The 13,750-nt window shown below is 46.3% G+C and overlaps 1 protein-coding gene across 1 annotated transcript in view; it reads right to left on the bottom strand.

Annotated features, from left to right (window-relative positions):
- The window catches only part of LOC114909219 (integrin alpha-M-like), a 35,688-nt gene extending 21,938 nt beyond the window's left edge, over nt 1-13,750 (bottom strand). The window contains exons 1-7 of the mRNA XM_029246953.1: nt 13,651-13,750; nt 12,762-13,492; nt 12,380-12,485; nt 9,629-11,728; nt 1,557-1,662; nt 416-519; nt 35-123 (exon numbers count right to left, since the gene is read on the bottom strand). Coding sequence (XP_029102786.1) covers nt 35-123; nt 416-519; nt 1,557-1,662; nt 9,629-11,728; nt 12,380-12,485; nt 12,762-13,492; nt 13,651-13,750 — 3,336 coding nt within the window. The remainder of the gene's footprint in view (nt 1-34; nt 124-415; nt 520-1,556; nt 1,663-9,628; nt 11,729-12,379; nt 12,486-12,761; nt 13,493-13,650) is intronic.

The raw sequence follows: 13,750 nt of genomic DNA, 5'->3' as shown, positions 1-13,750 counted from the left end.
ATAAAAATAAATGTTCTCATAAAAATATACATACCACTGTTTTTGATTGTTTTTGATTACTTTGATCACTTTGTTGTTTAGCCATTGATAGTCCAAGAGACATATTTACTGCATGATTTGGCTCTGTATTAAAATACAAATGTTTTAGTATCATCTCATACAAGGATTTTAGAATATAAAGAAATATATAATAATACACAGTATTTAAAATCTTTCTCTGCATTGTAAAACCATGTAATGTAAAAAGGTAATATTGGAGAACTATGAGAAGTTTTTTGTTAATATCTGTAACCCAACTTTATTTGTTGATATAAAATTTAAATTATATACAGCCATTACACACTATGATGATTTGCACAATGATTGGAAAGAAAGTGAGCTAGACATCCATTAGTGATGTATTACCATACTTTACCTGGAAGGAAAATTTCAGAGCATGAGGAACTTCCAGTTTCACAGTTGTAAATCTTTCCTCTTTTATCCTGACTGTAGTTGATCAAAGGGGCGCTAACCAGCAACCTGAGAGTCAGATACAAACATATCAGAAAACTCCCATGTTAATTTGTAAGTTTTGATGCTCTCAAGACTCTACAGCTTTATAGGCATTACAGATTTTTTTTTTTTTTAAATGTATTTGAATGAGCGAATAACAGCTTTACACAGTACACACACACACACACACATTTTCAGAACCACTTGTCCCACACAGGGTCGCGGGGAACCGGAGCCTACCCGGCAATACAGGGTGTAAGGCCGGAGGGGGAGGGGACACACCCAGGATGGGACGCCAGTCTGCCGCAAGGTACCCCAAGCGGGACTCGAACCCCAGACCCACCAGAGAGCAAGACCCGGTCCAACCTAATGCGCCACAGCACCCACGTGCCAGTACAAACTATTTGGTTAAAAAATTAATCATTTTCACATTTTTGACTCTTAATTTCTTAGAACAAATGAATTAAGGCAGTGATAACAGAGCTTTTTTTTAGGTTTACGAACCAGTGATCTAGAGTGATTTTGGACTTGCTGACCACTCTGATTTATTTTATTACTGAATTGAAGCCTGAGTGTTAAGACTCCTGTTCTTCTGCTTCATGTAAAAACATGAAATTCGAACAGAAGCCAACATTTCTTGTGAAGAACTTAGCTTTACATCCTTGAAGTAGATGACAACAAATTTTAATGTTTTTGGAATGTATGTATATACATAGCATAAAATCATAAAACACAAAAAGTTGTAAGCATTGTATATGTGACACAAAAATTGAGCAGTTAAAAGAAGTCTGCAGATACACTGTATAAAAAGTTATACACATGTACACATATGTATTAACATATGTTATATGTCAATATTTACTTCTTTTCCATTCATTTTCATAAAATTTTCTAAAAAACAAATCCTTACAGATTTCATATTTTAGTATTTTATCGGTACTGTTATTACAGCACATATTTTGCTCAGACAAGGAAGCTGGAATCAATAAATCATAGTTTCCTGCAACTCGTGTCTCTCTTTCTATTGCATGACAGCTTTTACAATCCATATTTTTCTGCCTCACCTTGTTGTATCTACCTGTATCACCTTGTACCCAAATGAAGTGACAGAACTGGGGAAAGTCTTCCAAGGAGCTGGATCAAGATTGAAACACTCTGTGGATCTCGACACTAAAAGAAATAAGGAGAGTAAAGAGAATAACTTGCCAAATGTACACATGACACACAAAATTAGCCCAGATATTTTTTGACTCAATTTTTTTGTACCATGGGCGCATTTCAGTGCTTGTCATGCAGATGTCACTGTAGGCTCCTGAATTTCAGCAGAAAGTTCAAGATTTAGCTAATTAAGTTCAAGTTCAATTTCAAGTTTAGTTTATTGTCATAGGTACAAGTACCACGTGCAAGTATCATGAAATTCTTCCTGAATGCTTCTCCACAGACTATGGACAAAGACAGAGACAATAGAAATACTGCACAAAACAAAACAATGACAATGACAGTGAGCAGTGCAACAGCAATAGTAATAAAAGATGGTAAAAGTAAAAACAATAATACCAGTTGACAGCCAGTGAACTCAGAACGAGAGAATGAGAATCAGAATGAGAATGCTTAAAGTGACTATGTGATCTACCAATGTGCTTGGGTGGAGCAGTCCAACTCTAGTTACTAAAGGTAACACATTGGTTAGTGTTGTATACTCTTACAGCAGTGGGGTAAAGGCTGTTTCTGTACATAGCTGTACGGGTTCGAATAGACCTAAGCTGTTTTGCGGATGGCAGGGAAGAGAAAAGTGCCCGTGCAGGGTGACTATGATCTCTCATGATGCGCATCATCTTTCTGAGGCAGAGTGTGGTGTAGGTGTCCTGGACTGCCGGTAGCTGTGTGCCGATGATTCCCTGAGCTGTTCTGAGCACCCTCTGTAGGGCTTTCTTGTCCTGTATGGAGCAGCTGCCACCCCAGGATGTAAGACACCCTGTGAGGACGGACTCCACAGCACACCTGTAGAAAATGGTGAGGATTGTAATGGACATCCGGGCTTTCTTCAGACGCCTGAGGAAGTGAAGACGTTGATCGGCCTTTTTGATAGTTGATGCTGTGTGCTCAGTCCATGTGAGTTTGGCGGTGAGGGTGACCCCTAGGAATCTGAAGCTGTTGGGCCTCTCTACCATGTCCCCTCCTACGTAGATGGGTGCCTGAACCGTATCCTGTTTCCTGAAGTCAATCACCAGCTCCTTAGTCTTACTGACATTGAGAGACAGGTTGTTGCTCTGGCACCACTCTCCCAGGAGCCTCACCTCCTCTCTGTAGGCCGTCTCATCGTTCTTGGTGATTAGACCCACAATGGTGGTATCGTCAGCAAACTTTATGATGGTGTTGGAGCTGTGCCTGGCCACACAGCCATGTGTGAACAAGGAATATAGCACTGGGCTCAGGACGCTTCCCTGTGGAGTGCCAGTGTTGAGGGTCAGTGGGGAGAAGGTATTACTGCCAATCTGCATACGCTGGGGTCTGTTAGTGAGGAAATCCAGGATCCAATTGCACAATGTGGCACTCAGTCCCAACCCTAGTAGTTTGTGGATCAGCTTGGTTGGGATGACAGTGTTAAATGCTGAGCTATAGTCCACAAATAATAGCCTTCCATAGCGGTTTTTATTATCTAGGTGATACAGAATGGTGTGAAGTGTGTGTAGTATTGCTTCTTCAGTGGATCTGTTGTGGCAGTAGACAAACTGCACTGGGTCCAAAGTGTCTGGGATGGTGTCCTTAATGTGTCCCAGCACCAGCCTCTCAAAGCATTTCATTGCAATGGGGGTCAGCAGTGCCACTGGGCAATAGTCATTAAGGCAGCTCACTTTGTTCTCCTTAGGAACGGGGATAATGGTGGTGTTTTTGAAACAGGTGGGTACAGCTGAGCTTTTTAAGGAGGTGTTAAATATATCCGTGAGCACAGCAGCCAGTTGTTCACTGCAAGTTTTTAAAACTCGCCCTGAAATTGCGTCCGGACCAGCAGCTTTGCGGATGTTGACACGGCTAAAGGTTTTTCTCACTTGCGCTACAGAGACGGTGAGACTGGCGTTATCATGTAGCGCAGTGGGGATCCGCGTGGGTGTCTTCGTTCTCAAACTCGAAACGGCCATAAAAGGCGTTCAGTTCGTCAGGGAGAGACGGAACGGCACCTGTCAATGTCCTCATCTGTGGTTTATAATCTGTTAATGTTTGGATTCCCTGCCACAGCCTATGTGCATCTTGAGTGCAGTTAAACTCTGATTCCACCTTCCTGCTGTATTCCCATTTCGCTCTGGCAATGGCTTTGCGGAGCTCGTACTTGCTCTTCTTGTACGCGTCCATGTGTCCGGACTGCAACGCGCAAGTTCGTGCACGGATCTTATTTCGGATTTCGGCGGTTATCCACGGTTTTTGGTTGGGGAACGAGCAGACTGTTTTATCTGGTATGCAGACATTTACACGGTGCTCCATGAAGTCTGTGACCACTGTGGCATACTTGTCCAGACTGGAGGATGAGTTTCTGAACATGTCATAGTCCACGGAGTCAAAGCAGTCCTGGAGCCTTTCCTCTGCTTCTGGGGTCCAGCGCTGCACAGTGCGTGTCACAGGTTCTCTCGCTTCAGTTTCTGCTTGGAGACCGGGAGCAGCAGAATCGAGGCGTGATCTGACTGCCCGAGGTGTGAACGCAGCAGGGAGAGGTAAGCACCTTTGTATGAAGTGTAGCAGTGGACGAGAATGTTTGAGCAGGAGGGGCAGGAGGTGGGGCAGGAGATGTGCTGATGGTACTTTGGGTACACATTCCTGAAGTCGGCTTGGTTAAAGTCCCCGGAGATAATGAACAGTCCATCTGGGTGCTTGTTCTCGTACTTAGTGACGATGTGGTACAGTTCGTTCAGAGCGCTGTGTGTGTTCCCTTGGGGTGGGATGTAAACTGCAGCCATGAGCACAGCTGAGAACTCCCTGGGCAGGTAGAACAGTCGGCATTTGATCAGGAGATATTCAAGGTCCGGAGTGCAGTTCTGTGCAATCACTTCCACATTTGTACACCATGTGTCGTTAATAAGAAAGCATACGCCTCCTCCTCTCTTTTTCCCTGATGAACCAGTCCGATCTGCGCGGTAGATTGAGGAACCCTCGGGCTGGACCGCGTGGTCTGGTGTGCTGGCGGTGAGCCGTGTCTCCGTAAAGTAGTAAACAAAGCAGTTCCGGAAGTCTCTTCGGAATTTAAGTCGCCCTCTGAGATCGTGCAGTTTGTTATCCAGAGACTGAACATTAGACAGGGAAATGCTCGGCATTGGAGGTCGTAGCCCGCGGCGTTTCGCTCTCACCTGTACGCCAGCCCTGCGGCCCCGTTTCCGAGCTCGCGTCTTCTGAGTGGTCCCAGGTGGGTCGCGGTCATGATGCTGTTTGAGGCAGAGCGACGGTAGCGAATTGAACTCTCTAACGCTAAGAACTGAGTCTAATCGCACCGTTTCACATATTTGCAGAAGAGTTTGGCGGTCATAAGTAATAAGAGAGTAAACTGGCTGGAGGGATAGTGACAAAAACAAAATAATATACACTAAACTAACAAGTCTGCAAGGAGAAGCAATCAACATGTCGCCTCGCGCCGGCGCCATTTTACAGACAGTGAATGTAAATTTGATTATGTAAATCAGGATTTACGTAAAAAATTCCCCGGCATACACATTATTTACAGATAGATGTTTATTTTACAAAAAACATCTGACATATTAAGTGAAAATTGGCGTAGCTAGGCAAGGCAGGAAGCTGCATCCTCCCAGTCCTTGCGTGTTTTGAGCCGTGAATGCATCGCTTCTCATTAGTGCACTGCTTTCTTCGCATATTTTTTTTACATTATTCATTACTGTATTATTCACAATGCCTGGTGGTAAACGTGCACTTGAAGGAAAACGAGAACCATCTCGCAAGCGTAGAGCAATCAGTTTGGAGATGAAATTGAAAATAATATGGAAGTAGGAAGGTGGACAACAGATTTTTGTCTACAGCACAGGAACCAGGTTTAGCCGTATCGACTATAAATATGATAGTGAAGAATGCTGCATGTATAAAGGAGCACATGAAGATGGCACATCACACTAGGAAGAATCCTTAGGGCTGACCCAGGACAGGTTAGGTGGACTATATCTATTAGGTGACCTTGACATGCCTGGGCATATCCCAGAAGGACCTGGAACAAAGAATATGTGACTAAGTACCTAGGCAATACACAGGCTTTAAATGTAATAGGCACATATAAAAGAGTTAAAATAGAATAAGTTTCACCTCTGGACATTAGAGAAGAATCTGTCTAGAATCGATGAACTAAGCAGAGTTAATCACAGTCCAGGAGGTGGTGGCTTATCATGGAGAGCATCTAAGTGCCCATTGTCTGAAACTTCAACACCTTGCAGAAATGATGGCAATAATAAGGCAACTTCTCTGAGGGGAAATCCCATACAACATCCGTAGTTCACCTGAATTATGTGGAATAAAGAAGGATGGCAAACCCTGAGGGAGACACAACGCCACTTTCAAGAGGTTTTGCCACTTCGCCACTTTCTTTCCAAGCGGGACTTTGTCATAAACAAGCTATAATATTCTATCTGATTCAGTCACCATACAACACCATAGTATTAGGCTACACCTGGCTGGTTGTCCATAACCTGGTGCTGTCCTGGAACACAGGGAAGTTACTTTCTTGGGGAAAACAGTGTGTGCACAGATGTCTCACTCCTTTTTTTGCAGCACTACTGTGGCGGAAAGTCCAAAAGCATCTCTGCCCTTGCAAATTCCCATAAAATACCTTGAGACATCTGACCTGGAACCCAAAAGTGTTGCAACCTTTTGAAGAACTGAAGCAACACTTCACCACAGTCCCTTTTCTAAGACATCCAGATCCTTCATTGCTTTATGTGGTCAAGGTGGATGTATCAGAAGTTGGGGTGGGGGCTGTGTTATCACAAAGGCAAGGAAGTCCTCTTAAAATGTAGTCCTGTGTGTTCTTTTTGTATAAGATGTCTGAGTCTGAAAGTAATCATGATGTCAATAAAAGGAATTATTAGCAATTAAACTTGCCTTGGAAGAATAGAGGCACTGGTTAGAGGATGCTACTCACCCATTTATGCTTTTGACTGACCACAGCAATCTGGAATACCTACAGCAAGCAAAGGGGTTGAATTCCAGGCAAGCACGATGAACCTTGTTCTTTACCCACTTTAATTTCATGGTCACATATTGTCCAGGAGTCAAGAATGCCAAAGCAGATGCTCTTCCCAACTGTACAAGGTGCCTCCAAGTCTGCAACCTGCAGAGCCCATACTTCCTGCCACACATTTTGTTGCCCCAATCAGCTGGCCCATTTTGGATGGCATCAGGGCAGCCCAAGAAAAGGAACCGAGTCCCAACGACAAACCACAGGACAAAGAGTATGTCCGTTACACGATTTGCTTGCAGCTTTGCATTAGCTTCTGACTCCCCCAGTACAGGATACCAAGGAGTTCACAGAACACTGTACATTGTTTCATACCGCCGTGGACTTCATTACAGATTTGCCCGGCTTGGAGGGACACACAGCTATACTAGTGGTAGGTGATTGATTCTCTGAAGCCTATCATCTAATAACTCCAAAGAAACTGCCTACTGCAATAGAGACAGCAGAAGCCCTGTTCCAGCAAGTCTTCTGCTGCCTGTATGGAGTCCTGGAAGACAAAATATCGGGCCAAGGGCCCCACTTCACATCCAGGGTCTGGAAAGCTCTCGACTTGGAATATCTGTCAGTCTTCCTGCAGAGTTTTATTCCCAGTCAAATGGACAAGTGAAGAAACTGAAACAGGAGATCGGGCGGTTCTTCCACAGCTATTGTGCACAGAACCAGGCGAATTTAGTCAGTACCTCTCCTGGGCAGACACTTGTTCAACAAATTGACTCCATTCCAATACGTACTCAGATAACTCCAGCACTCTGTCCAGATCGTCAAGGTACAAGCGAACAAGTGGCGCACAGTCTTCTAGGACCCAGGACGGAAAGTATGGTTGTCCACTTGGAACATTAAACTACATCTACCATAGGAAAAACGGTCTCCCAGATAAATTAGAGCCTTCAAGATTATGAAAAGAATCAACTGTCACATACCGGTTACAGTTACCTGTCCATTACAGAATTTGTCCATGTTCCACGTCTCCGTGCTCAAGTCTTTTTCAATTTCACTTTTACTGTACCAGTATGCTGTTGCTCCACCTCCACCCCTTAAGGTGGATGGTGCCCAAGCTTATTGTTATGACTTCACATGGAGTATCGACAAAGAAAGTGTAGTGCTGAGTTAGTATTATTTGTGCGACCAGCCAAAGAGGGGTAGGTGAAGAGGCACAGTGTGACTTGAGAGCATCTGCCACAAAGGAGTCGAGGTGGGGTTTCTTGGCATGGGTGTGGGTCCGAATCGTGATTCAGGTCATAGTCCAAATTGAAAGGGTTGAGTTACGAAGATCCATTCGAAGTGCTGTGATCGTGATCTGAAGGGGCGTGGTCATGGTTCGGTAAATGTGAGGGTGGAGATGCGCAAGGTCTTTGTCTGAAATGCAAGCGGCTTGATCCAGAAGGTTGTGGTCATGGTCCAAAGAACGAGGTTTGAAATACGAAGGGTCTTTATCTAAACAGCAAAGGGCTTGATGTGAATGTTGTGGTTCGACAAGCAAGGGTCTTAATCCAAAAAGCAAGGAGCGATGAAAAACAAGACAAGTGCGAGGAAGGGTGTGTGGTCTCAAAGAGATTCCACAAATGGTTGTGGTCAGAGCTCCTGTTTTTATATTATTTTTCAAATGAGGCACAGGTGTGTTGTAACGATCCGGCTAAGCTAATGAGTTAGCCCAGATCCTCACGTGGATTCCAGAAAGGCGTAAAATTATATAAATCCAGATGGACACGGACAAAAGGAAGCTCTTCTTTTTAATATCTTGTGGGCAACTATGGATGACATATTTCACACAGCTGTCCTTACAATAAAATAAACAACATTAAAGTAATCTCCAAAACGTGCGAGGCACAAAAGGTGTACACGGCCAAGTATATCAGCCTGCGCGCCCGGGAGCGAGCATCGAGGGGGCGGAGCAACCCCTTAGTCTCCACCATGATACGTCATCATTACATACCCCCCCCACTTAGATCAAGGGCTGTCCTCAGACCACAATAGAAATAAAATATCTACCCCTTCACTGTAGCACATCACTGCATAACAGAGACAAACAGTGGCACATAAAAGAAAGTAAAGACAGTTGCCCAGCATAATACCATAGCCCAACATTACACAGCCAGAACAGCATCCTTTAAGTTTTTTGTTTTTTTTTTTCTCTTCTTTCCACAAACTTCACACTGTTAAAGCAGAAACTGAAACAGAAGATATTACAATAAAAACTTAAAACACACAGGTCTGAACAGTATCTCAAGAACAAGTGGTGCATATTGCAGCCATAACCCCTTCAAACATTTCAATACCCGCTAGTCTCCAGACCAGCCAAAGAAAAACATTTTCTTTCGCACACAAAATACAATAAGACCCCAAAATAACAAACAGAACATCATAAAACATGTCAAAACCCAAATTGTAAAGCAAAATAAGGGTTTGTCCATCTGTTAACATCCCACCCACTGGTAACCCTTGGTGTGCGCCTAGAACGGAGGAAGTATGGGTGTGCCGTGTGGGCAGGTTGTGTGGGATGAGTAGGGTGTTGCGAGAGTGAGCGTGTTTCCGCATGAAAGGGCTGTGCGTATGTGAGGCAGGAATCACCAGCACATCCACTGCGAAGAAAATACGGATGTGTGTGCATGTGCACAAGTTGTGGGTGCTGGAGGTGAGCGTCAGCGCGGGGTGAGGAAAAGTTTACAGGGGGCGTGACCACAGGACTATTAACTGAGGGAGGCTGTGTCCCCACAGTCGGAGCAGCCGCCAACTGGTCATGGACGTCCGGCTCCGTAAACAGGGTATCAAAGCCAAATACGTCCTGCTCATCAGGGACACAGACCTCTTGCTCCTGCAAAATGGTCTCAGCCAACTGCTGGGGCAAACACTCCAGGTCCTCCTTGTCATCCCAAGTAAAAAATGGAAGTAAATTAGAAACATGGTGAACATCACCATCAGCTGCATCCGCCACCCTGGGCAACTTGTAATTCAGCTCAGACAAAACTTTGGTAATCCTGTATGGGCCTTTATAGACTGGGGCAAGCTTGGCCGAGAAACCCGCCGAGGCATCCGACTGAGGATGGGCTTTCAGTTTAACCAAGTCACCGACCTGGAACGAGACGGCACGCCGATTCTTATCATAATGTTTTTTCTGTGTGGACTGGCTCTCCGCTAGGGACTCCCTCACATGATCATACGCCTCTCTCAGGGCGGAAGTGAGCTCCACCTTGTAGTCCGCTACAGAATCAGCCATGTATTGAGGGCTTGGTGACAACCACAAATCAAGGGGTGTATTGAGGTCTCTGCCATACAAAAGAAAAGCTGGGGTATCTCCCGTACTCTGGTGTGGAGCTGTTCTCAACGCAAAGGATATCAGCGGCAAGTGGAGGTCCCAGTCTCTGTGTTTTCGCCCCACATAAGCACGGATTGCAGTCTTAATAGTACGGTTCACTCGTTCCGTCTGGTTAGACTGGGGGTGGTAGGCTGTAGTCAGCCTGTGGTCTGAGCCCATGGCAGCAACAACCTCCTCAAAGAAGTCACTCACAAACTGAACACCTCTGTCAGAGACCAGGTGCGCAGGAGCGCCATGTCTCGCAAACACCTCAGAGACAAACTTGCGGGCCGCAGTCGCCGCTGTAGCCTCTCGAACTGGACAGATTTCCACCCACTTGGTGAAATAGTCAATGAAAACTAAAATATATTCATTCCCACGGCCGGATCTGGGGAGGGGACCCATGAAATCAACACCAGCAAACTCCCATGGATATGTAGCGACTACTGGTTTCAGATAGCCTCCAGGCTTCTGATTGGCTGGCTTGGACAACTGGCAGGTCACGCAGGACTGGACATACCTCTTGACATCACCCCTCATACCTGGCCAATAAACTCGTCTCTGTAAGCGCCCAAGGGTTTTGGTAATGCCTAGGTGGCCCCCCATCGGGTGGTCATGAAAATATCTCAGTAAAGTACCATGGAGGAGTCCCGGCACATAGAAACGCAGGGCCTTAAGAGGATGAAGCCGGCAGGAAGCCCTCTTGTCCATGAAGTAAACCAAACCGTCCTGAATGCAAAAATCTGTTGAGTCCACACAGGATCCGCTCTCCAGTTCCGTGAACAGCGATGCGATTACCTGGTCGCCCTGCTGGAGCGACTTAAGCTGTTGCTTGTCCTCCAATATTAACAGTGGTTGACGTCTGAGGTTCAAAGAGCCAATAGTGGCGTATGATGGCAACAGGTCTACGGGCTCGGTAGGATCACAGGCAGGGTTCCGCGAAAGGGCATCTGGAACCAAATTTGCAGAGCCTGGTCTGTGGACCACTTCAAAGTCAAAGTCTTGTAGTCGTAGGCACCATCTAGTTAATCGCCCTGAGGGGGAGGGCCTTGACATCAGCCACCTCAAGCTGTTGTGATCCGTAACAACTGTTACATAGGAGCCCTCAACATATGGACGAAAGTGTTCGAGAGCCCAAATCACCCCAAGGCACTCTTTCTCAGAAGTGGAATATAGGCGCTCTGACTTGTGAAGTGTGCGGCTTGCAAATGCGACAGCCCTTTCCAAGCCATCTTCCCCAGTCTGGGTCAATGCGGCCCCAAGGCCAACATCGCAAGCATCCGTATGAACTGTAAAAGGCTTCCCAAAATTAGGTAAAACAAGTACTGGTGCCCTAGTCAGCCGCTGCTTCAGGTGATCAAAAGACTGCTGGCACTCAGGAGACCACGTGAAATGGGCATCCTCCCGCAAAAGAGCGAACATGGGCTCAGCGATACGAGCATACCCTGAAATGAACCTACGATAGTAACTTGTCAGACCAAGAAACTGTCGCATGTTTTTAACCGTCCTCGGCGTGGGAAACTGCTTGATTGCAGCAACCTTACTCTCATCAGGACCAATGCCTCCTGGGGTTACCAGGTAACCCAAGTAACGAAGGTTTGGCGTACAAAAATGACATTTAGCCAGCTTCAACGAAAGGCCAGCCTCCGCCAAACGCCCCAATACACTAGCGAGGTCTGTCAGGTGTTGGTCAAAGGTTGGTGAAGCAACAACTATATCATCTAGGTACACCATACAACAGGTGTGTGTGAGCCCTGCCAAGACAGTGTTCATTAGCCTTTGAAATGTTGCAGGCGCATTTGACAATCCAAAAGGCATTACTTTAAATTGATAGAGCCCTTTGTGAGAAATAAAAGCTGACTTTGGTCTCGAATCTGCAGCCAACGAGACCTGCCAATAACCTCGTGCAAGGTCTAGAGTTGAAATGAATTTACCGCGTGCCAAAAAATCCAAAGAGTCATCTACTCTCGGCAGCGGATAGGAGTCCCTCACTGTACATTTGTTCACTTTCCTAAAATCCACACAAAATCTCGGCTCTGTGCCAGGCTTTTCCACTATCACGATTGGGGACGCCCAGGGCCCTGAAGCCGGCTCAATAATATCATCCTCCAACATTTTAGAAATCTGCTCTTCGATAATCTTTCTTTTAGCGGGTGAGGCACGATAGGGAGGAAGGCACACTGGTTTCGCAGTTCCTGTGTCGATTATATGTGCAACTAATGAGGTCTTCCCCAGCTTTCCACTGAAAAGATATTCAAAGTCTCGCAACAGGCTTGCCAGCCTTTCCTTGTCTGCCGGAAGTAAAGCTGCCTGATCCAACACTGGGATAAAATCAACTTTGGTATCCTTAAAAGTCAGGCAAGCTACATGACCTTCCAAGTCCCCAAACTCCCCCTCCAACAGGCCTAGGTCTGGTGCGTAGTTTGCATTGTCTCCCAATCTAACATTACCTGTGGCCGGATGAATATGAACATCTGCCTGGATCATGAAATCAGTACCCAAAAGAATGGGGCAAGACAGGTCTGGAATCACAGCAAAGCGATGTGTGAACAAGTGACCCAACAAGCTCACGGGCAGCCACACAACACCCGAAGGAGTGCACTGTTTTGAGTCAGCCAACTCAAGTGGGGAGAAAGTCCAAGGGAGAACAATATCCTCATTTATTCCACATTTAAGGAGAGTGGATGGATGGACTGCTGAAATGGACGCGCCCGTATCCAATGTCGCCTTCAGAAAAACTTGGTTAACCATTACCACTGACGACAAAGGGGAGTTCTTAGACTTCCGTGGGCTGTCCTGCACCAAATTAACGGAGTGAGAACCCCCTGTGCTCTGTACGCTGGGCCCCGGTTCCAGGTTCTGGTTTCCACCCCGGGGCCTCTGAAACCTACGCGGTCGAGCACCCGGGTCACCCCTAGTGTCTTGTGGAGCGTTTGGGTTCTCTTGATCTGCCTGAGGACTCGCAGCTGCCCCCCCACCAGGTTCTGTGTTTCCACTCTGCCTAGTTTTCCTACAGGTCCCACAGTTACGCGTGGTGACCCCGGGGGTAAAACATTTGTAGCAGTGCAAGTTTGGTCGCTGGGTCAGCTGAGCAGAAGTGGCAGTCCTGTTAGGGGAGATAGGCCCCATGGCAGTGTGTAGCTCATGGGCAGTCAGGAGCAGCTGAGTTAAAGTTGTGGGTGCGGCCGCATGGAGGGCCAGTCTATACTGGTCTGAGACATGCCGGCAAATCACCTCAATCTGTTCTTGCTCAGATGGTGGTTGCCTCAGTCGTTTGAACTCAGTCACCAGGTGAGCGACAAAGGTGGGAAGTGATTCATCAGAAGCCTGAACACTGTCTAAAATCCCTCTCCAGATCTTCTCTTCATTGTCTGTTGGTAAGAATGCTTGACGAAAGAGATCTGAGAAATGTTCCCACGACAGTAGGTGGGGCTGCATGGCAGAGTACCACTTCCGAGGCTCCCTCTCAAACAGCCTCGTCAACTCTAGAAAAAACCGAGTATCAGGTAAGCCAACCGCTGTTTTGTACAACGAAACAGACTGAAGCCAATCCTCTGGGTCAATAGAATCACCCCCATCAAACTTGGGTGGCACAAGGCCAGAAAGGTGAGCAGAACTAACCAGCGGGGGGTGTGGACATGACCGGGCTGTGCATTCGGAGAGAGTGTGTGCCGCAGTGAGAGAAGTGTGCCCAGGATGGGCACCAGCATCCTGTCCATGCGAATGTTGAGAATCCTCGGCAT

This window comes from Scleropages formosus, chromosome 20, assembly GCF_900964775.1.
Source record: "Scleropages formosus chromosome 20, fSclFor1.1, whole genome shotgun sequence".
NCBI classification, from domain to species: Eukaryota; Metazoa; Chordata; class Actinopteri; order Osteoglossiformes; family Osteoglossidae; genus Scleropages; species Scleropages formosus.
Note: the sequence above shows the minus strand (reverse complement) of the source record. Positions and strands in the feature narration are given on the sequence as shown.